At 38.6% G+C, this 24492-nt stretch overlaps 2 protein-coding genes across 3 annotated transcripts; both read right to left on the bottom strand.

Moving 5' to 3' along the window:
* Positions 1-333: 333 nt before the first annotated feature.
* On the bottom strand, positions 334-3826 carry LOC149034886 (tolloid-like protein 2). The gene is made up of 5 exons (XM_089192445.1): positions 3424-3826; positions 2698-3072; positions 1681-2151; positions 960-1064; positions 334-431 (listed from the first exon to the last, which is right to left on the bottom strand). Exons 1-5 carry the CDS (start codon positions 3824-3826, stop codon positions 334-336), a joined length of 1452 nt encoding a protein of 483 aa, XP_089048571.1.
* Positions 3827-3996: 170 nt separating this feature from the next.
* LOC149034887 (dorsal-ventral patterning tolloid-like protein 1) lies at positions 3997-24182 on the bottom strand. 2 transcript variants are annotated; one of them, XM_089192750.1, is made up of 11 exons: positions 23913-24182; positions 18150-18179; positions 17576-17962; positions 17289-17324; positions 14260-14598; positions 12976-13347; positions 12194-12580; positions 11393-11767; positions 10166-10573; positions 5822-5968; positions 3997-4026 (listed from the first exon to the last, which is right to left on the bottom strand). In XM_089192750.1, exons 1-10 carry the CDS (start codon positions 23944-23946, stop codon positions 5925-5927), a joined length of 2412 nt encoding a protein of 803 aa, XP_089048876.1. In that variant the 5' UTR covers positions 23947-24182; the 3' UTR covers positions 3997-4026; positions 5822-5924. The 2 variants fall into 2 exon arrangements, with proteins under 2 accessions (XP_089048876.1, XP_089048877.1); XM_089192751.1 differs by lacking the exons at positions 17289-17324; positions 17576-17962; positions 18150-18179; positions 23913-24182 and adding an exon at positions 14883-15269 and having other exon boundaries at positions 14260-14634.
* Positions 24183-24492: the final 310 nt, after the last annotated feature.

The following is a 24492-nucleotide window of genomic DNA, read 5'->3' on the forward strand; positions in this document are numbered from 1 at the left end:
TGTCATGACATAGGGTAGAATAATTAATTAAATTAATTTGTGGAACTGACTCAAAAGGGCCGCTCATTATTCATCCCCTGAGGGACAAGGAAGGTGGGATGATTTGAGTTGTGATCCCCTTTTGTTATCCCTGAAAACTCCTCCCTGAAAATGGAAAAGATTGTGAGCCCACAATCCCGTAAAGCGGCTGGTAGGTGAGCTCGTTTCAGTTTTTTCGGCGGTCATCGAGGAAAAGAAATCAATTGACTGCTACCCAATGAGGCTTTTTAAGGCCTAAATATACATGAAATGAAACAATTGATCCAAATAGCTTAGGGTTGTCGTAACTCATGTTCAGGTGTCGGGTGCACATCCGCTTTTATTTCTTTGCTGGTTTTCTTCCATTTCAGTGCCTTCGTTACTCGGAGAAATGATTCTCTTGTTCTTTTTAACTGTTGAATAAGCAATGTTTCAAATTACGGGATGTTGCACTCTTCAATTTATTCTAACGTCGAGAGCAGGTTTGAGGGCAGAATCCCAAGAGAGGAATATGGTTCGAATTTTGGTACCGCTAAGAATGGTTTATTTCCCATACCAATTGCCTCCATTAAAACTCTCCCGAGGACTAAAGACATAGAGAGTTTCTTCCCAAATAATAGCGGGTTCCACGTTTGGCCCTAGGAAAATATTTCTTAAAATCCGCCCAGATAAAGACCTCTAACACTCCCGGAAGAGTCTACGATCCCCTGAGGAGAGGCAAATGCGAGACTTCGTAGAGTCCTCTAATGCAGCCCACTAGTTCTCTCCACTAAAACTTTTAGCACCCCTCAAAGAAATTTCAAGGAGTAGACTGGCCTAATCATCTATCCTCGTCATAAGAAATCTCAAAAGTAAGGTATCCTACTCAGCACAGGACGAACTGGGAGGTGATTGTTGCATCAGACCCTTCTCCCATAAGGAAAGGAAGCGAACGGACTCACCGTGACGATGGCAAGAGTAAACCATTATAAAGACGAGTAGAACAAAAGCCACACTACCCAATGCTATTCCTACGGAGGCACCTGCCGATAAGGATTTCTTTGGCACTACAATTAATTGAAAAAGTTTAGAAAGTCTTTAAGAACTGCTTACTTTAGTAATAGCATATGATGATTATTGATTGTCAAAGATAAGTAGGTTAAAGATCTCTAATAATTTCAGTCACTTATGTAATCTGTCAACCCAATAGAAGGTCGTCCACAAACCTCACCCCACCCCTTGGATTTATCGCACTTATGAATCATTTCAAAGAACTGATTGTCAGCCTGTAATGGGCTCACAAAGAACAGGGTCGTTTTAAGGGTTAAGGTACTTTTGGCGAGAACCGAGATTTGTTACTTCGAAATAAGATAGTTAAAATAAAAACGTCTTTGTATATTAAATATTTTCTTTGAAAGCTAAGTACCCCCCAGCCACCAACATTATTTTGTTCATTGAACGAACACACTATTGCAATTGTAAAAAAGTAATAAAGGATGTTTGGCAGAGCTTACATGTTGCCTCTTATTTGGAACCAGTCACTGAAAGAGCAAAGCATTTCAAGATAATTTCAAGGTTAAGACGATGAAAGAGGATGGTGGCTGCGGTTTAATTGTTCTAATTAAAACAAACGTCTGATTAATCTGAAATATTCAGTGCAAAGAAAGTTCACAGAGTACTTACAACTCGTCGTAGTTGCCATTCTTGAATCAGTTCTTATTTTTGATTCAGTACTTGTTGTTGTTTCGTTCGTCGCTTTTGTCCCTGTTGAAGGTAATGTTGTTGTGGTAGACAGTACAGAAAATTGTGCTTCAAATCCACGAGCAACTGTTTGTCCAGGATGGAACATCACAGACAATTGGTTTCCAGTCGAGAACTGAAGCTCATTCCATGGCGACCCCTGACAAAATCGCCCCAGTAAAGGCGAACCTGTTGACCCACCATTATAAAGCTCCACATAAGAACAAGAATCCGAACAAAGACTGGCTGAACACTCACTTAAGGCAAAGTCAGTAAACTCAAACTGTATCTTTTTGTCAACTGGTGCGGTAATGTTCCAGGTACAGTTTCTGGAAGCAGTGTAATTACTCTTTGGGTAGTTGGTGCTGCTTATTTTGCCGCTGCCTGAGAGAGGAATTGCTTCCCTTGGACAAACTGTAAAAAAGACAATGTCTATGTGAATGTGGGAGACTAATCATGGATTGATGTGGAAGAGAAGCTACGCATATGGCACTCAAAAAGAAGATTGACTTTGGGCAGTGCACAATTGCAAAAAAAAAAATATATTGAAGATGGTGATCTCAGACCAATGTAGTAAGGAACCTACTATCTGATAGCCCGGGGAAGGGATGTAGGGAGTTTTGTGGGGAAACTATCATGGTTTTGAGGTGGAGTAGATGGGTCAGTCGTCGCCAACAGAGTTTAAATGGGAAAAATTACAAAGTTGACTGCCAATTAGCTGCCACTAAGGGCGGAATATAAGAATATTACAGAATATCAGAGATCGGGTAAATTTTGTTGGTAAGCAACCAAAATGCTCCATCCCCCCTCCCCTTCGTGGTGATGATTAATTACTGTTCCTAAATAAGTAGAAGAGAAAAGTATAAGTCTTTTATTAATTTTTGTGGCAGTTAAGCAGCAAACAAGCGATGTCACTTGATACGATCTCTTAGATGTACCAAAGTTGTTTTCTCTACTTACTTGGAGGACTGTAGTTCAACAGCTTGTAAGTTGCCCCAAATCCGTCATAATCCATGTTTGCATCATCGGACACAAAAACCACCCTCAAGCTTTCCTGCAGTGAATAAAACTTTACAGGAGTAAACCTAGGTGTACCACATAGTTTTCCAGGCAGCACTTGATCACTGAAGCTATTCTGAACTTCCATATAATCACACGAGCAAGCAGCGCCACCACAACGTTCAAGATTATAGTCTGGTATTGTGAGCTCAACACGGTATCCTTGTTTCCCTGTAATATTCCAGCTACATGTCTGGTTGGATGGATAGTTTCTTGGATTAAATGGAGAGGCGAAAGAACCTGATGTTTCATCGAGGATCATATCTGCTGGGCACACTAAAAAGAGTAACAAAGACTGTCAGGCATCCAAAACTGTTTTAGTATTGATTTTTACACTCCACTGTGGTTAACTGGTTGATTTCCAATACAGTCTACAGCTCCTTTTCCGTATGTTGACGGGTTTAAACATATATCAGTGTAACCGACATGAAATATAAAAAGCTTGCGTCCGAGTGAAAGGCTTGAATACATTCAATTTTCTTTCTACAGACTATAGCTGTTCATAGATTGTCTATCTCATTATTTTCAGGTTATACTCAACAAAATTCTCGCTTACTTCAATAGAGTACATGCTCAGTACACTTCTATACATGTTTCATAAACTACACCTGAAGAAAAAGCTCTTACGTGAATCTCCATCTATCACCTGAAAGGTTGCATTGAACCCTTTGTTTACATGGCCGGTGAGCGATTCAAATCTCACTTGAATGACATTTCCCTCGGAGTACACAGGATGGGGAAGCTTTTGACCACAGATCTTAAAGTCATTAGGTTTTCCTCCATGAGAGGCAACGTTTGTGATAAAGACTCGGGCACTATTTGCTGCCGCTCCAACACAGTCATCGTTTTCACCTGCTACCAGGGTAAAGTTCAAGAAGGTTAGTTTGATGATTTTCCCAGCGGGTACTGTGATATTCCAGGTACAAATCCTGTTTGCGTCATAGTTGTTGGGAAAATTGGGGCTGGAAATGTGACCACTAGTAGCAGTAATGGATTCTCCAGGAGGGATGCAGGCTGAAAAGGAGAGCATCCTTAAGTCACTGTTTTGATTTCTTACTACAGCAGAAAGAGAATTGAAAATGTGTTTTATACTATTGTCACCAAATTATTAGTAGTACAAAGAAATGCTGTGGACTGAAATACAAAACTGCAAAACCGCCGTTTAAAATGCAGAAATATAAAAAGGTTATCAATACTTACGACCACTTGTCACAGGAGTCAGGGAGGCAGCTGCAACAGATACAAAGAATGAACATGTGATAACGTTTCTCAACTCAAGGATTAGAAACAGTCCATCCCAAATGCAAATGAGGAAAAGGGAAAAGGAGAGAAAGCTCCCTGGGGTAAGATATTTTTATTTAAAGCCACAAGAAGTTCTCAGCTGATTTTTAACTTTGAGCATTCAACAAAAAACTTAGTATTTTCTGAGCCACTTGAATGAGAGATGTAAAGGATATAATTGACAAAGAGATCCTTCAGACTCGAAGCTGTAAAATGGTCTTTTCTCAAGGATTTTATCGTAACCCAGCCCGTTCCAGGTGTTCAGTTACGATGCGCAATAGTAAACAGTGCGATGGTAGCGATGAGGAGTAAAAAAACAAAAAAACCAGGAAGGTCTGGGTCTGGTCTGTATAATTCCGAATTCGCTGATTAAAAGTTAATATGCTCTCCCTTTTAGAGACCAGATTTTCCCCCACAATCTCTATGATTCGCCGATCACACCTATTCGATTTTTCTACAAGGCAAATTTTTTGCTATTACACTTCGGTGAGAGGCCAATGTGAAACGACTCAATTGTCTGACAATTCAGTGTTTAACATTATTACTGTCTTCTCTACGGTAGGCACTGAAAAAAACAATCCCAACGATAGATATGGAAATAGATTGTTACGCCGCGTAAGCAATTTTAATTCTTGTCTTCAGGTTGATTTTCGTGTATTTTCGTTCATTTGGCCATGTTTTCTCACATATTTACCATGTCTTGAGGTTCCACAAATTTCATTTGACCCTTATTTTTTTTCACGCAATTACCTTGTGAGCTATTTCGCTTCTGGTATGGCTGCTTGAATCCAATAATATACTAGTCGGGTGGTTAAATCTAAGTACTTGCTCAGGCACAGATCGAATATTCATTCTGTGATGTTTTTTTTAATGGTCGGCTGCAACTTGAAACCTCTTCTTTTGCCTGTTGTTATTACACATATAGTTGGACTAGCGCATTAAAAGTTAATAATCAACTGGTCATTCAAGGGTTCGTCACGCAATATTGGAAGGAGATAGCAGTTCTCATGCCATAATGAAGCTCTAAGGAGCCCCTAATTTTTTCCTGTCTTCATTTGTCATTTAACTTTCTTGGCTAATTACAAGAATAGCTTGTTTGACGGGCGAAAGTATTGGGTCACCATCAAAGTGATCATTTTCCACGTCTCCGGAAGTCATATATATCATCAACTGTTGCCGGACATCAATTTCGTAATACGTCAGAAATAAATGCCTCTTTAAGTCAACGCCGTACTTGAGCATAAAAATCAATTTTTGCATGAGAGAGTAAAATACACTTTCCATTAATACCTTGCAATCTAATACTCTAAGGATGTCAAGTATCTTCCAGTCCTGACCAAACATATTTCAAAGGATCAAATATTTCCGCAATGAGCTTTAGGGTGGTTAATATTCGTGCGAAATCTTTGTAAACAAAAATTTTGAGATGTTAAATAAGAACCTCCTGCAAGTAAGTTTTCGATTCGATCGATGAAAAAGTGGGACCGCGAACAGCAAGCTAACCCTGAGGAAGAGGAAAACAACGTGTGAAGAATAATAAGACACTAAGGTTAAATGCGATTATATTACGGATTAAAAATGCGTATTAGAGGTCGGAGAACGTGGTGAAGTCAAGAACAGAATGATAACAAAAACTTCTGGCCTGTAAAACCAAACAGATCTGACTTCTAGATGCCTGCGTTGCACGTATAATGAGTGAAGTGACAACAGAATAAATCATTCGCATGAAAAAATCCTCACTCACCAGAAATAGCAACCACGATCCAGACGGGAATCATGACGGTATTCAAACTGATCGCTGTCTTTAGATGCTCGCTCTTCACATTGAGAAATCGACAAGGTCCAAATCAACTGAGCGAGATGGGCGAGTATTTTCTGTTTAACTGTGGACCTGTGAAAACATACTGAGAGTTGACAGAGCGAAAAAAGTCTGGCAAGACCCTGGACGTCAAATAACAACTACAATTTCACGATTTCAGTTTTTCAGCCGTAATACGAGTCCGTATTCCTCGAATAACGTCTAACGCTCTGATAAGCGCCCCTCCCCTCCCACTTCAATTAAGCGTCAATCACACCGGGTTCAGTACAGGAGATAAATAAGCGCTCCCTTTGATTACGCATCCTCCTTCTATTAAGTGGTCCTCTCCTTAGCGACGGCGCATTAGGATTTTCGGTTTTTATGCCAGAAACTTGGCTGGTGATAAAACCCGAATAGTCACCGAATACTGCGAATAGTCGCAAATAGTGACGAATAGTCGCGAATAGCGACGAATAGTAGCGAATAGTCACGATTAGTGACGATAACAGGAACCCATCTTGGGCTCCTGTATATATATTGATTGTTAAGTTTTGGGTAAAAAGTAAAGTTCTCCTATTTGTCAGGCGCCCCTGAATATCATGTCGCGTCACCAACCCCGGTCTTCTACTGACCTGACTAGGACGTTTATTGTACAAAACAAGACACTCTATAGAGTGCACACTCGTGCCTAACCTGCTGCGAATAAGCTCTGGTATACATATACTGAGCGCTTTGCATGGCTTTCTTCTGTAGTAACTTGTGTGACAATAGCAAGACATTTTATAGGTGTCCGAGGTCAAGACGTTCAATAACGTATTAATCAAGTCTTATGTTTTTCATTTTTGTAATAAGATAATAAGATGTCTGACGGAGTTTGAAGGAAATTGGAGTCGTGTTTTGCGGGGTTAACCTAATTTTGGTTCTCCTACTAAAGAAAATGTTCGTTGTATGTGTTTTAAATTGAGTTGTTTACTGTAACTTAATACCACAGATCGAGAGTTTGGGATGCCTGTGCCCCGAATATATGTTGGTGTTTTTGACTGGAGAGACTTATTGACGTTTTCGTAGCAATCACATCTTGAACTTTTTTCAAATATGTTGATACCACATGATCCAAGTATTACGATCTACGCGCAAGTATGAATTCGTTAGCTAGAAAGCGTCGTGCGCCGGTTGCCTTATCAGCTCGTATGGGGCTTTCGTCGTTCTAGGCTCACAGCATTTCACTTTCTGTTAGGAACGGCTAGTTCTATTTTTATTTCATTATTAATTCATTTATTTTACTATTCGCCAACATTCACAGTATTCGGTCGTTATTCGGGTTTTATCACTAGCCCAGAAACTTGGGTTTTTTGGTTTTAGTGTTCATTGCGGTTTACGGATTTTCTGTTTTTCAGCATTTGGTTTCCGGTTTTCGTCAAAGTAATAAAGGGTTTTCAGATTTGGCGGGAAAACGCAGACGACCAAATTGTGATTTGTTTTAGTTTTGCAGCTGATTGGTGGAGAGAATGGCGCGACTTTCCTGGACTCAGAATCACAGAGCTAAGTAAAGCATAATCAATGAAATCTTGACTACTTTCGACACTAAATTGAAAATTGCTCTAATAAGTTACTTGTGAATGGGCTTTCCTATGTTTCCACACTTTTTGTTAAGGGCCTGAGGAGAGTCTAACTACGGGCAGATGGACACAATCTTCTCCATACTATCCCTCGGGCCAAGTCTCTTAAGTCTCTGCCAAACTTAGTTGGTGAAAGACTTGAAAACATTGCAAGCTTGCAATCCCATGAAGTAACTGGTAGATGAGTTTGGTTTAAGTCAGTTTTCGGCGGTCTTTGATGAAAAAAAAATATTTAGACCCCTCCCTGAATAAGGCTTTTGAGTGCCTTAATATACACAGAATGAAACAAATAATCCAAATAGACATAAACCGGTTTAAAATCCCGACTGACAGGAAGTTGACAAGATGGTTATTTTGTGAGTGCAGCTGAGAAGCTAAACTCGAAGCATCGGAGAAAATAAAAACATTGAGTGGCAGGGTGGAGACAGTGGAGGACCTGGACCTAAACGGGCACCAGACTTCAGGTCCAGGATCACACCGCCTTCTAAGTTTTTGTAAATCATGTTCAGTTATCAGCCATATCAGAGCATTGATCAGTTGAAGATGAGAAATCTCGGGGGCACCTACAAAAATGGTGAGATTTGCTTTATTTTTATTGAAATATATTAGATATGTATTTACTTGCACCATGCGCAAAACAAAGTAAACCCAATGTTTAAATCTGGTAAATTAAAATATTAGTGAATTGATAGGATGTTATCAGACAGTTTAATTTTTTTGAAAACAAATATTTACCTATAGGTTCCTCCTGGATGGCTTTCAAAATTCCAACTACCATTGAGGGTAAGAAACTTTTTTTTGTTTTGTTTTTTAAGTCTACTAGCAATCCTTATTAATTCATGAATACTGAACTAAAACTGAAGTCCATAGAGGTATGATTTCTTTGCTTGATAAGTACATATACAGTTTGGTGAAAATACATCATTGATTATCACCATTATTATTTTTTTTTATGCTTTTTTCTGCGACATCCAGTGTATGAATGGTCGCAGAATTTCCGCAACATCCAATCTATGAGTGGTTGCAGAATTTCTGCATTACCCAGGGTATGAGTGGTCGCAGAATTTCTGCAACACCCAGTGTATGAGTGGTTGTAGAATTTCTGCAACACCCAGTGTATGAGTGGTCGCAGAATTTCTGCAACACCCAGTGTATATAAGGTTGCAAAATTTCTGCAACACCCAGGGTATGAGTGGTTGCAGAATTTCTGCAACACCCAGTGTATGAGTAGTTGTAGAATTTCTGCAACACCCAGTGTATGAGTGGTTGTAGAATTTCTGCAACACCCAGTGTATGAGTGGTCGCAGAATTTCTGCAACACCCAGTGTATAAAAGGTTGCAAAATTTCTGCAACACCCAGGGTATGAGTGGTTGCAGAATTTCTGCAACACCCAGTGTATGAGTAGTTGCAGAATTTCTGCAACATCCAGTGTACGAGTGGTCATCGAATATCTGTAACACCCATTGTATGAGTGGTTGCAGAATTTCTGCAACATCCAGTGTATGAGTAGTTGCAGAATTTCTGCAACACCCAGTGTATGAGTGGTCACAGAATATCTGTAACACCCATTGTATGAGTGGTTGCAGAATTTCTGCAACACCCAGTGTATGAGTGGTCACAGAATATCTGTAACACCCATTGTATGAGTGGTTGCAGAATTTCTGCAACACCCAGGGTGAGTGGTTGCAGAATTTCTGCAACACCCAGTGTATGAAAGGTTGCAAAATTTCTGTAACACCCAGAGTATGAAAGGTTGCAAAATTTCTGCAACACTCAGTGTATGGGTCGTTACAGAATTTCTGCAACACCCAATGCATGAGTGGTCACAGAATTTCAGCAACACCCAGTGTATGAAAGGTTGCAAAATATCTGCAACACCCAGTGTATGAAAGGTTGCAAAATGTCTGCAACACCCAGTGTATGAAAGGTTGCAAAATTTCTGTAACACCCAGAGTATGAAAGGTTGCAAAATTTCTGCAACACTCAGTGTATGGGTCGTTACAGAATTTCTGCAACACCCAATGCATGAGTGGTCACAGAATTTCTGCAACACCCAGTGTATGAAAGGTTGCAAAATATCTGCAACACCCAGTGTATGAAAGGTTACAAAATGTCTGCAAGACCCAGTGTATGAAAGGTTGCAAAATGTCTGCAACACCCAGTGTATGAAAGGTTGCAAAATGTCTGCAACACCCAGTGTATGAAAGGCTGCAAAATTTTTGCAACACTCAGCGTATGGGTGGTTGCAGAATTTCTGCAACACCCAATGTATGAGTGGTCACAGAATTTCTGCAATAACCAGTGTATGAATGGTTGCAAAATTTCTGCAACACCCAGTGTATGAGAGATTGCAGAACGTTTGCAACATCCAGTGACTGACTGTTTGTAAAAGGATTACCTCGCATCTTTTCATTATTGACTATAAACACATAGTTTACGGACATGCTAAATCTTGCAAAGGAAAATATAAATTTTAAATTCAATTAAATTTTGCCCTAAAACATGCAGAGAAAACCATTGAGTTATCCACAAATGTACTATTTTGGAAAACACAAAACAATTTGGAAAGCGTCAACTGTTAGCATGTGATAGACTCATAAAGAAGGGGTTAAGGCACTTTTGGCAAAAATCAGGATTTGTTACTTCGAAATACCACAGTTCTAAACTTACTTTGCGGTTTTGTTTCTGTTGAAGGCGGTGATGTTGATGTAGTAGAGGGAAAAGAATATTCTGCTTCAAATCCACGAGCAACCATTTGTCCAGGATGGAACATCACAAACATTTGATTTCCAGTCGAGAACTGAGGCTTATTCCACAGCGATCCTCGACAAAATCGCCCCAGCAAACGAGACCTCGTTGATCCACCATCATAAAGCTCCACATAAGCACAAGAATCCGAACAAGGACTGGCTGAACACTCACTTAACACAAAGTCAGTAAAAGTAAAATTTACAATTTTGTCAGCTGGTGCGGTAATGTTCCAGGTACAATTTCTGGAAGCAGTGTAGTTACTCTTTGGGAAGTTTGTGCTGCTTATTTTGCCGCTGCCTGACAGAGGAATTGCTTCCTTGGGACAAACTGTAAACAATGAAAATGGAGCATGTGAGTGTGCGAGAATAAACATAGGCTTTTCCGGGCGTTCACTTGGTAAAACGCAGTGCCATATTGAACAGCGCGAGAGTAGCAGAGGAAAGAAAAAACAAGGGAGGGGTTTTCGCTCTGTTTGATTAACCAGAACGCTTGGAACAGGTCAGAATCAAAATGCCGGGATTGGTGCTAGATATATGGTTTCTTTCACAGATGGCGTCAAAATGTGGTAAGAACAAAAACGTGGCACAAGAGGCGCAGCCAAGTGTCACTGATGACCACATTTTGAAGTCATCTGCTATCTCTTGCTAAACAGACGCACGGCAACGGGTAATCTAATTGTTTCATATACGATAAAGAAGCAAGTTGTTGTAAATGATGATGTCATATATGCCTCTGTTCTCCAATAGGTGATAAATAACAACCAATTAAAATACTTATCATATAACTGTCGATTCGACCAATGGTCAAAGTCTATACAAACCAAAGCGGCTCAAAACCATACCCTATAGGGTGATCACTGCAATATGCCTTTTATAAAGGAGTAACCCAAAGGCAAGAATACGAATATTTGAAAGTCGCTTATATAAAGTTTATTAGAAGATCAATTAAGGTTGGCATAGCTTCCCAGTACATCACCGCCGACACTACCTATCAGAGATGTTTGCATTCACCCTGAGTTGATCACAGAAAGAACCTCCAATCTTATTAACTAAGCTCCTTATCATCACTTGTATGGATGAGTTTATTGCATAAAACATCTTCTTTCAGCGACCTCTTAGATCTTAGGAAGTTGTTTTCTCTACTTACTTGGAGGACTATAGTTCAACAGCTTGTAAGTTGCCCCAAATCCGTCATAATCCATGTTTGCATCATCGGACACAAATACCACCCTCAAGCTTTCGTGCAGTGAATAAAACTTTACAGGAATAAACCTTGGTGTACCACATAGTTTTCCAGGCAGCACTTCATCACTGAAGCTGTTCTGAACTTCCATATAATCACACAAGCAAACAGCGCCACCACAGCGTTCAATATTATAGTCTGGTATTGTGAGCTCAACACGGTATCCTTGTTTCCCTGTAATATTCCAGCTACATGTCTGGTTGAATGGATAGTTTCTTAGATTAAAGGGGGAGGACAAAGAACCTGATGTTTCATCGAGGATTGTATCTGAAGGGCACACTGAAAAGAGTAACAAGGACTGTAAGCTTTAGGGAAATGCATTCTCCTGCTGTAAAAAATTAATTTATTCACCAAAATCTTGATGAAGCTTCTTACTCTCCGAAAACTGTTTTAGTTTTGATTTTTCCGCGTGGTGATTCTTTGGTCAGCGGAATGATTTCCAATACTGCCTACAGCTCATTTTCCGTATGTTAACGGTTTTATGCTTTAATAAATATAACGATTGTGAAACATAGCAGCTAGCGTTCGAGTAAAAGACTTGATTTCATTCAATTTTTTTTCTTCAGACTTTTGCTGATTTTTTACTTAATTACATGTATCTGCATGATATATTCAACAAAACTCTCGTTCAGCTCGATAGAGGTGCATGCTCTGTATATTTCTGTACTTCCAGTTAATAAACTACCATAGAAGAAAAGCTCTTACGTGAATCTCCATCTATCGCCTCAAAGGTTGCATTGAACCCTTTGTTTACAGGGCCGGTACCAGATTCAAATCTCACTTGAATGAAATTTCCCACGGAGTACACAGGAAGGGGAAGCTTTTGACCACAGATCTTAAAGTCATTGGGATTTCCTTTATGAGAGGCAACGTTTGTGATAAAGACTCGTGCACTATCTGCTGCCGCTGCAGCACAGTCATCGTTTTCACCTGCTACCAGGGTAAAGTTCAAGAAAGACAGTTTGATGATTTTCCCGCTGGGTACAGTGATATTCCAGGTACAAATCCTGTTTGCTTCATACACGTCGGGGAAATTGAGGCTGGAAATGTGACCACTAGAAGCATTAACATATTCTCCAGAAGGGGTACAGGCTGAAAGAGAGAGGATTTTTATTCACTTTTTTTTTGTCACTGAAGAAAAACCAGTTGCAATGAAAGAGGGTCTCAATGGGGTGATGGCTTTTACGATTAAAGATTAAAATTAGTCAATTTTTACGCCTAACGGTTTATTTTTTTTGGCCGTTTTTGGAGACCTTCGGGAACCAAAAATGTTACATATGTTTTCTTTCAAAGAAAGGCGATAGTAACTCAGATTGATCGTGGTGAGCGGTGAAAGTCTGTCTGTCTTTTAAAAATATTGAAGTATAAAATAAGTTGAAAGTAAGGGCATAGACGGTTGCGTAACGCGTTAAGACCAATCGCACTTAAGAAAAATATTTGATGATTCTAAAAGATGATATTCAGAAAAACCTTCACAGGATACTCACCACCGGTCGTTGTGGATTTGTATTTCGCTTGAAATCCACGATCAACTGTTTGTCCAGGATGGAACATCACAAACATTCGATTTCCAGTCGAGAACTGAGGCTCATTCCACGAGGACCCCTGACAAAATCGCCCCAGCAAACGAGACCTTGTTGATCCACCATCATAAAGCTCCACATAAGAACAAGAATCCGAACAGGAATTGGCTGAACACTTACTGAAGACAAAGTCAGTAAACGTAAACATTACAATTTTGTCGCTTGGCGCGGTAATGTTCCAAGTACAATTTCTGGAAGCAGTGTAGTTACTCTTTGGGTAGTTTGTGCTGCTTATTTTGCCGCTGCCTGAGAGAGGAATTGCCTCCTTGGGACAAACTGTAAACAGTGAAAAAGGAGCATGTGAGTGTGGGAGAATAAACATAGGCTGTTCCGGGCGTTCACTTGGTAAAATGCAACGCCATAGTGAACAGCGCGAGAGTAGCAGAGGAAAGAAAAAACAAGGGAGGGGTGGGCCATATTGTGTAATCAACTTTTTCTTTATCCGACAAGACCCAAACCTCACTCGCTTTTTCACTATGCCGCTACTACCGTGCCTTCGGCTATTTCGCTCTGTTTGATTAACCAGAACGCTTGGAACAGGTCAGAATCAAAATGCCGGGATTGGTGCTAGATAAATGGTTTCTTTCACAGATGGCGTCAAAATGTGGTAAGAACAAAAACGTGGCTTAAGAGGCGCAGCCAAGTGTCCCCGATGACCACATTTTGAAGTCATCTGCTATCTCTTGCTGAACAGACGCACAGCAACGTGTAATCTAATTGTTTCATATACGATAAAGAGGCAAGCTGGTGTAAACAGTGAAGTCATCTATGCCTCTGTTCTCCAATAGGTGATAAATAACAACCAATCAAAATACTTATCATTTAACTGTTGATTCAACCAATGGTCAAAGTCTATACAAACCAAAGCGGCTCAAAACCATACCCTATAGGGTGATCATTGCAATATGCCTTTTATAAAGGAGTAACCCAAAGGCAAGAATACGAATATTTGAAAGTCGCTTATATAAAGTTTATTAGAAGATCAATTAAGGTTGGCATAGCTTCCCAGTACATCACCGCTGACACTATCCATCAGAGATGTTTGCATTCACCCTGAGTTGATCACAGAAAGAACCTCCAATCTTATTAACTAAGCTCCTTATCATCACTTGTATGGATGAGTTTATAGCATGAAATATCTTCTTTCAGCGACCTCTTAGATCTTAGGAAGTTATTTTCTCTACTTACTTGGAGGACTGTAGTTCAACAGCTTGTAAGTTGCCCCAAATCCGTCATAATCCATGTTTGTATCATCGGACACAAACACCACCCTCAAGCTTTCGTGCAGTGAATAAAACTTTACAAGAATAAGCCTTGGTGTACCACATAGTTTTCCAGGCAGCGCTTGATCACTGAAGCTATTCTGAACTTCCACATAATCACACGAGCAAGCAGCGCCACCACAACGTTCGATATTATAGTCTGGTATTGTGAGCTCAACACGGTATCCTTGTTTCCCTATAATCTTCCAGCTACATGTCTGGTTGAATGGATAGTTTCTTGGATTAAAGGGAGAGGAGAAAGAACCTGATGTTTCATCGAAGATCATATCTGTAGGGCACACTGAAAAGAGTAACAAAGACTGTGTCAGGTTCGAAAACGTAACGAACATGAAATATATACAGCTTGTGTTGGAGTTAAAGGCTCGAATATATTCAATTATTTTTCTATAGACTAAAGCTGTTCAAAGATTGTTTACTTCATTATTTGCCTAATGTACACAACAAAATTCTCGCTTAGTTCAATAGGGGTATATGCTCAGCACACTTCTATACGTCCTTCATAAACTAACATAGAAGAAAAGCTCTTACGTGAATCTCTATATATCGTCTCAAAGGTTGCATTGAACCCTTTGTGTACAAGACCGCTGCGCGATTCAAATCTCAATTAAATGACATTTCCCTCGGAGTACACAGGAGGGGGAAGCTTTTGACCACAGATCTCAAAGTCATTAGGTTTTCCTCCATGAGAAGCAACGTCTGTGATAAAGACTCGGGCACTATCTGCTGCGGCACCAGCACAGTCATCGTTTTCACCTGCTACCAGGGTAAAGTTCAAGAAGGTCAGTTTGATGATTTTCCCATGGGGTACCGTGATATTCCAGTTACAAATCCTGTTTGCTTCATACACGTCGGGGAAATTGAGGCTGGAAATGTGACCACTAGAAGCATTAACATATTCTCCAGAAGGGGTACAAGCTGAAAGAGAGAGGATTTTTATTCACTTTTTTTTTGTCACTGAAGAAAAAACAGTTGCAATGAAAGAGGGTCTCAATGGGGTGATGGCTACTACGGCTACCAATTAAAATTAGTCAATTTTTACGCCTAACGGTTTATTTTTTTTGGCCGTTTTTGGAGACCTTCGTGAACCAGAAATGTTACATATGTTTTATTTCAAAAAACGCGATAGTAACTCAGAGGGATCGTGGTAAGCGATGAAAGTCTGTCTGTCTTTTAAAAATATAGAAGTATAAAATAAGTTGAAAGTTAGGGCATAGACGGTTGCGTAAAGCGTTAAGACCAATCGCACGCAAGAAAAATATTTGATGATTCTACAAGATGATATTCAGAAAAACCTTCACAGGATACTCACCGCCGGTCGTTGTGGATTTGTATTTCGCTTGAAATCCACGATCAGCTGTTTGTCCAGGATGGAACATCACAAACATTCGATTTCCAGTCGAGAACTGAGGCTCATTCCACGACGACCCCTGGCAAAATCGCCCCAGCAAACGAGACCTTGTAGATCCACCATCATAAAGCTCCACATAAGCACAAGAATCCGAACAGGGATTGGCTGAACACTTACTGAAGACAAAGTCAGTAAACGTAAACATTACAATTTTGTCGCTTGGCGCGGTAATGTTCCAAGTACAATTTCTGGAAGCAGTGTAGTTACTCTTTGGGTAGTTTGTGCTGCTTATTTCGCCGCTGCCTGAGAGAGGAATTGCCTCCTTGGGACAAACTGTAAACAGTGAAAAAGGAGCATGTGAGTGTGGGAGAATAAGCATAGGCTGTTCCGGGCGTTCACTTGGTAAAACGCAATGCCATATTGAACAGCGCTAGAGTAGCAGAGGTCTGAAAAAAAAGGGAGGGGTGGGTCATGTTGTGAAATCAACTTCTTCATTTCCCGACCAGACCCAAACCTCACTCTCTTTTTCACTATGCCGCTACTATCGTGCCCTCGGCTATTTCGCTCTGTTTGACTTACCAAAACGCTAGGAACAGATCAGAATAAAAAAAATGCCGGGATTGGTGCTAGATATATGGTTTCTTTCACAGATGGCGTCAAAATGTGGTAAGAACAAAAACGTGGCACAAGAGGCGCAGCCAAGTGTCACTGATGACCACATTTTGAAGTTATCTGCTATCTCTTCCTCAACAGACGCACGGCAACGTGTAATCTAATTGTTTCATATACGATAAAGAAGCAAATTGTTGTAAATGGTGATGTCATATATGCCTCTGTTCTCCAATAGGTGATAAATAACAACCAATCAAAATACTTATCATGTAACTGTCGATTCGACCAATGGTCAAAATCTATACAAACCAAAGCGGCTCAAAACCATACCCCATGGGGTGATCATTGCAATATGCCTTTTATAAAGGAGTAGCCCAAAGGCAAGAATACGAATATTTGAAAGTCACTAATATAAAGTTTATTAGAAGATCAATTAAGGTTGGCATAGCTTCCCAGTACATCACCGCGGACACTGTTCATCAGGGATGTTTGCATTCACCCTGAGTTGATCACAAAAAGAACCTCCACTCTTATTAACTAAGCTCCTTATCATCACTTGTATGGACGAGTTTATAGCATGAAACGTCTTCTCTCAGCGACCTCTTAGATCTTAGGAAGTTGTTTTCTCTACTTACTGGGAGGACTGAAGTTCAACAGCTTGTAAGTTGCCCCAAATCCGTCATAATCCATGTTGTTATCATCGGACACAAACACCACCCTCAAGCTTTCGTGCAGTGAATAAAACTTTACAGGAGTAAACCTAGGTGTACCACATAGTTTTCCAGGCAGCGCTTCATCACTAAAGCTATTCTCAACTTCCACATAATCACACGAGCAAGCAGCGCCATTACATCGTTGTAGATTATAGTCTGGTATTGTGAGCTCAACACGGTATCCTTGTTTCCCTATAATCTTCCAGCTACATGTCTGGTTGACGGGATAGTTTCTTGGATTAAATGGAGAGGACAAAGAACCTGATGTTTCATTGAGGATCATATCTGCTGGGCACACTGAAAAGATTAACAAAGACTGTGTCAGACTTCGAAAACGTAACGAACATGAAATATAAACAGCTTGTGTTGGAGTGAAAGGCTTTACTACATTCAATTTTTTTTCTACACACTATAGCTGTTTAAAGATTGTTTATTTCATTATTTGAATGATATTCTGAACAAAATTCTCGCTTAGTTCTATAGGGGTACATGCTCAATACACTTCTATACTTTCAGTTAATAAACTACCATAGAAGAAAAGCTCTTACGTGAATCTCCATCTATCGCCTCAAAGGTTACATTGAACCCTTTATTTACAAGGCCGGTGCGAGATTCAAATCTCACTTGAATGACATTTCCCTCGGAGTACACAGGAGGGGGAAGCTTTTGGCCACAGATCTTAAAGTCATTAGGTTTTCCATCATGTGAAGCAGCATTTGTGATAAAGACTCGGGCACTATCTGCTGCCGCTCCAGCACAGTCATCGTTTTCACCTGCTACCAGGGTAAAGCTCAAGAAGGTCAGTTTGATGGTTTTCCCATGGGGTACCGTGATATTCCAGGTACAAATCCTGCTTGTGTCATAGTTGTTGGGAAAATTGGGGCTGGAAATGTGACCATTAGGAGCATTAATGGATTCTCCAGGAGGGATGCAGGCTGAAAAGGAGAGCATCTTTAAGTCACTGTTTTGATTCTTACTACAGCCGAAAGAGAATTGAAAATGTGTTTTATACCAATACTATTGTCAGTATATTATTAGTAGTAAAGAGAAATACTGTGGACTGAAATACAAAACCGCAAAACCATTAAAATGCAGAAATATAAAAAGGTTATCAGTACTCACGACCACTTGTCACAAGAACCAGGGAGGTAGCTGCAACAGATACAAAGAATGAACATGTGATAACGTTTCTCAACTCAAGGATTAGAAACAGTCCATCCCAAATGCAAACGAGGAAAAGGGGAAAGCGGAGAAAGCTGCCTGGGTTACGATATTTCTATTTAAAGCCACAAGAAGTTCTCGGCTGATTTTTTAACTTTGAGCATTAAAAAAGAAAAAAAATCTCGTTTTTTCTGGGCCACTTGAACGCTTTTTTTTTCACGGTCCGGCGAGAAGCCTGTTTGAAACAATAGTTACTGTCTGCTGTACGGCAAGCTTTGAAAAAAATAACTACTTCCGTTCAGCTGAAAATAATTCGCTTGTTCAATCGGTAAAATTCTCTCTTTTAAAAGACAATGTGTAGATGTTTTAAAGTTTATAAGACGCTCATTACATTTACTTGAATTTTCCTGCAAAAAAAGTTTTATTTTCAATTGTTTTAATTTAGCAGACGCAAGCAAAGGGATCACGTTGAATTGATTTTTATGGTGAACCCTAACCCTAACCAGAATACACCTTTATAGACCTCACAAACGAAGAGGAAACGCACAGAAGAAAGCTCAACTGCAAGGAAACGGGCTTCAAAGTCTTAAACGGGTTAAAATCGGCGAGGACAACAGTCCCAACGATAGATATGGAAACATTTTGTCACGACGCGTAAGCGGTTTTAATTCTTGTCTTCAGGTTGATTTTCGTGTATCTTCATTTGGCCATATTTTTTTCACAATTTACCATGTTTTGAGGTTTTACATATTTCATTGGATTTGACCTTTAATTTTTTTTAACGCAGTTACCATGTGAGCTATTTCGCTTCTGGTTTGGCTGGTTGAATCCAATATATTTGTCAGAACTTTAAGGCGATTAAATTCAATTACTTGCTTGGGCACAGATAGAATTTTATACAACATCAATTTTTCAATGTTCTGCTGTCATTTCAAACCTCATTATTACGCATATGGTTTAGATTTGTGTTAAAGGGCCATCGCTTTAGAAGTTAATAATCAACTGGTGTCCAAAGGTTCGTCACGCAATATTCAGAAATTAATAATATACATGGAAAAATTACTCAGTTTTGATTGGTTATAACAAATGCAGTTTTCAGGTAATTCAGTGCAGAAGAGAGTTAATTCAGTGCAAAGAAAGAAACAAATCAGACATTCTGATTGGTCAATAATCAAAGAAACTCGCAGATAGCCAATCAAATGCGAGCCTTGGATGTCGCAACAAAATTTGAAAATTTGAAAATTTGCGAGCGAAACAATAGCCGGCGTTTTAAGTAGGTTTTCTTTCGCCACCGCAGCTGAAAAACAGCTTAAACAACGAAAACATTGTAAAAAGCACTGCTTTTTGGTTGTCAGTTTGGAAAAAGTGGTGTTTAGAGAAGGGAATTGCCGAGGAAATCGAGAATTACGAGCCGACCCAGCTTAACACTTCGCTCGAGCGATCCAACGCCGAAATTTAAAACAAACATGGTTAAACTTCGGAAACGACGATTCCATTTCATCGAAAGTGATTCGGACACAGACTGAACAATTCCTTGAACTGTGAGTTTCTTTGATTATTAACCAATCAGAATGTCTGATTTGTTTCTTTCTTTGCACTGAATTAACCCTCTTCTGCACTGAATTACCTGAAAACTGCATTTATCTTAACCAATCAGAACTGAGTAATTTTTTCCATGTATATTATTAGGGCATAAAAATCAAGGTATGTGTCGTGGTTCAATTTTATCCTTGGTTCAAATTTTATTTCCCTTTGTTTCATTATTATAACTCATTATCATACATTACAATACCCAAAAACAAAAGAAAATAAAATTTGAACCAAGGATAAAATTGAACCACAACATATGCATCAGAGTAAAATACACTTTCCATTAATACCTTGAAATCTAATACTCTAATTATCTTTTAGTCCTGCCTAAACATATTTCAAAGGATCAAATATTTCCGCAATGGGCATTGAAACCATCTGGGTTGAAATTATTAACACTAAAGCTAAAAACATCCTTTGTTGTTGTGCCTATTGGCACCCGTCTTTCAACCCTGTAAGGTTTATGGGATATTTTGAGTCAATTTTATCTCAATTATCACGAGAAAATAAGAATATCTTCCTTATGGGATGCTTTAATTATAATTAACCTATTAAACTGAAAAAGCCATCCGGAATCCAATGATTTCCTGCCAATGCTGAACTCTTATTTTCTTCTTTCCTATATTTTACAACCAACACATATTACTGAAAGATCTGCAACCCTAATCGATAAAATATTTGCAAATACTTATGCTGCAATGCTACTATAGTGTAACTTAGACCTAAGAATCTTAGATCATCTTCCCCAATTTTTGATTTTAGATAATGTTAAGGTAAATTGTAAAACTCTAAACTATTATAAAGTTTGAAGAAGAAAAATTTATCAATGATTTCTCACTTCTTGATTGGGCTAACATTTTTAATAATAATTTAGATGCTAGCACTAAATTTGATGTTTTTTATCAATGATCAAATCTCCCAGTTTATTAACTGTCATGCACCATGCAGGAAGCTCTCAAAGCATGAAATAAAATTATCTACTAAAGCATGGATCACAAAAGACATACTTGCTAAGATAAGATATGGACATAAGCTCTATTCCCAGATTATGAAAAGTAAGCAACCAGATCCAAATCTGATATATCTTCACAAGAAATTCAGGAACAGTGTTGTCAAAGATATTGAATTGATGATTCTTTTCTCTGTGGCATTTTTCCAAATTAACTTAAATTGCCAAAAGTTATGCCAGTTGCAATAAAGAACAATATCAGTGCCACCTGTTTTTAGCAAAATATATGAAAAAGCTATGTATAAGCACCTCTATGGTTATCTTGAATGTCATAATATTTTCTACTCACTTCAGTTTGGCTTAAGGCAGAAGTGTTCAACTAATCACTCACTCATAAGTATCACTCAATCTATTTGTTACTCAATTGACAACAATGAGTTTGGCTGTGGTATTTTCATTGATTCAAAAAAGCCTTTGATACAGTAATTCATTCTATTCTTTTGTTGAAATTGCATCTTGTGAAGTAAGAGGTAAGTCTATGATTAGTTTCAATCTTATCAGTATCCAACAGAGAACAATTTGTGGGTATGGTCATGACTCTGATTTCCTATCTGTTACTAGTGGGGTTCCTCAAGGATCTGTTCTTGGTCCTTTATTGTTTTTGTTATAAATAAATGACTTGCCTGATGCCTCAAAATTCCTTACCTTCCACCTATTTGCTGACAAAACATATATTGCTCTTATAGGAACCTTAATGATCTCGAAACAAAGTTAAATCATGAGCTAGATCAGTTGTTGAGTGCATGGATGAAATCTAGCTGACTAGCACTTAGTATTCTTAAAACTAATTTTATTCTCTTTCATTCTAAAAATTGAAACCACACAAGTCACTTAGTCTAAGATTAATGGTGTGAATATCCAACAAGTTTCCACAGTTAAATATCTAGGTGTTACCTTTAACTAAAATCCGACATGGAAGAATCATATTGATAAGCTTAAAACTGTCACTTAACTGTAGAAATCTTCTCAAAATTGAGGTACTACGTTGGCTTTGATATACTTTGTATGCTTTACTATTCACTAATCCAGCTCTTTCTCACTTATGTTATCTTAGTTTGGGGTTAATAACATATCCAACTTATTTAAAGCCAGTGATTAATTTGCAAAAGTGTATAGTCAGAATTATGACATTTTTTGAATCTGTATCACATTCAGAACCACTGCTAAAATCTCTGAACCTCTTCAAATTTTCTGATATAATTCATCTTGAGATTCTTTCTTTTGTTTATTAGTGGTCTCACAAAATAACTCCTCCTTGTTTTACTGATTACTTTCAGCCAATATCTTCTGTTCATTCATTTTATACACATCAATCACTGAAAGAGAATCTGTTGGTAAATCCAGTTCAAACAACTCAATGTGGTATTCATTCTCTTCGTCATACTGGTACCACACTCTGGAATTCATCACCAATTAATGTTAAACAAATCACTCCCTTTTTCAGATTTCATGAAAATATAAAGAATTCTATGATTGACGGCTATAATAGTGTCATTAATTCTTAAATAGTTTGTGTAAATAAATTTTAAATCTTAGTAGTTTGTATCAAAGGTAATACTTTTTTATTTAAATTGTTATTAATACTGTATTCCTTTTTATTTAATTATTTACTTTGGGACACCCACTTGATTAGTTCCTAGAACTATTTGGGTGTCCCAAACTCCACACAATTAACATAGTATTTAAGAGCTAATGTCAGCATGCATCAAACAAACAGCGGTGAGTCCCCCAAATTTGTTTCCCCTCTTACTTTTATATTTTGTAGCCAATATGTTCTAATAATTGTGGTGTAGTTGTTTTGTAAAAATATATTTTAGTTTTCGAGAAATAATTTTTTTCGTTCGACCGCTCAAATATGCAAATTTTCACCGTGAATATTACACGAGTTGTGTGACCTCATGTAACGAATGTACTAGACCTACGGTATTTCTGTGAACATAATCCTTTGTTTTATTTAACGGTGGCGACAAGTAGGCGCACCATGAACATTTCATAGTCGCTATCAAGTACATTTTGCTGGACTTTGAGTTCGTCTCAAGATAGAACAACACAAATACACAAGGAAATTTTTACAATAACTTTATAACCATCCTTTGGTCTTTTAAAAGCTTGAAGCTCAGTAGATTGTGTTATATCGGTCATTGTTAAAACTGTCTTTGTTTTGATGCTACTTTTCGACATAGGAAAAGTATGTCGGACAAAAATATTCACCAAAAAATAAATATTTCTTTGGCAGCTTCAATAACGACAGGGGATTAAGTTTAGATGATAAAACAAAGGATTACGTTCACATAAATACCGTAGGTCTAGTACATTCGTTACATGAGGTCACATAACTTTGTAACTAACCTAAATTTGAGCGGTCGAACGAAAAAAGTTATTTCTCGAAAATTAAATATATTTTCGCAAAAAAAACTACACCACAATTATTAGAACATATTGGGCTACAAAATATGAAAGTAGGAGGGAAAACGAATTTTGGGCGACTTGCCACAACATTTCAAATTTGTGCGATGTATGCTGACATCGTCTCTTAATTATTCTTTTCTTCCTGTTCTTCTTTATATCCAAGATATCTTTAGTAACAATGAATTGTAAGTTATTTTGGTTTCGTTTTTCATTTTCTTATTATATTGTATTCTTTATATTGATGCTTGTAACGCTACTTTAATTATTACAATCTTCTATAGTACCCTGTATTCGAGTGAGTTTAAATAAAATTGAATTGAATTAAATTACATTAGGGTTAATTCTCGTGACGTACGAATTGATATAAAGAAAAATCTTTGTAAATTAAAATTTTGAGACGTTAAACTAAGAACCTCTTGAAAGAAAGTTTTCAACCGGATCGATGAAAAAGTGGGACCGCGAACACTAAGCTAACCCTAAGGAAGAGGAAAATAATGTGGGAAGAACAATGAGACACTGAGGTTAAGTGAGATTAAATTACGAACTAAAAATGCACATTAGAAGTCATAAGACATAGCGATGTCAAGAACAGAAGGATAACAAAAACTTCTGGCCTGTAAAACCAAACAGATCTGACTTCTAGATACCTTTGTTGCACGTATGATTTGTGAAGTGACAACAGCATTAATCATTCGTATAGAAGAATTCTCACTCACCAGAAAGAGTAACCACGATCCAGGCGGAAATCATGACGGTATTCAAACTGATCGCTGTCTTAAGATGCTCGCTCTTCTTCACATTGAGTAATCGACGAGGTCTAAATCAACTGAGCGAGATAAGCTTGTGTTTTCTGTTTAACTGCAGACCTGTGAAAACACACTGAGAGTAGACAGAACGAACAAAGTCTGGAGAGAACCTGGACGTCAAATACAACTCCGTATTCCTCGAATATGAGCCCACGCTCACGCTCTCCCGTCACGCTCGCCCTTTCCCCCACCTCCCTTCCCCCCCCTTCCCCCCCGCCTTGTCTCTCACTTTCTCAGATGGCAGGGTTACAATGAAAACCGGGTTACACTTTGCCACTTTAATTATAACTTTTTAAGCTTGAACTACAGCGGGTTACAGAACAGGATAAAAAAAAAGCGCCCCCCTTGATTAAGCATTCTCCTTCCAATGAGTGCTCCTCCTCTTAGCGAGAGCATTGCGATTTTCGGTTTACTAGAAAACCTCGGTTTTTCGGTTTTGGTGTTCACTGCGGTTTGCGGATTTTCAGTTTTTTAGCATTTAGTTTTTAGT

Source organism: Pocillopora damicornis, chromosome 13 (assembly GCF_964200805.1).
Source record: "Pocillopora damicornis chromosome 13, jaPocDami1.2, whole genome shotgun sequence".
In the NCBI taxonomy this organism is placed as follows: Eukaryota; Metazoa; Cnidaria; class Anthozoa; order Scleractinia; family Pocilloporidae; genus Pocillopora; species Pocillopora damicornis.

Excerpts from the sequence above, each read along its gene's own strand:
- LOC149034886 (XM_089192445.1), bottom strand. The coding sequence starts at position 3,826 with ATGCTCTCCTTTTCAGCCTGCATCCCTCCTGGAGAATCCATTACTGCT. Across the intron at positions 1,065-1,680 it reads AATGGCAACTACGACGAGTT|TGCCAAAGAAATCCTTATCG; the intron begins GTAAGTACTCTG and ends AATTAATTGTAG. Across the intron at positions 432-959 it reads TTACTCTTGCCATCGTCACG|TTAAAAAGAACAAGAGAATC; the intron begins GTGAGTCCGTTC and ends CTTATTCAACAG.
- LOC149034887 (XM_089192750.1), bottom strand. The coding sequence starts at position 23,946 with ATGATTTCCGCCTGGATCGTGGTTACTCTTTCTG. Across the intron at positions 18,180-23,912 it reads GATCGTGGTTACTCTTTCTG|CTACCTCCCTGGTTCTTGTG; the intron begins GTGAGTGAGAAT and ends TATCTGTTGCAG. Across the intron at positions 17,963-18,149 it reads GGTTCTTGTGACAAGTGGTC|CCTGCATCCCTCCTGGAGAA; the intron begins GTGAGTACTGAT and ends TCTCCTTTTCAG.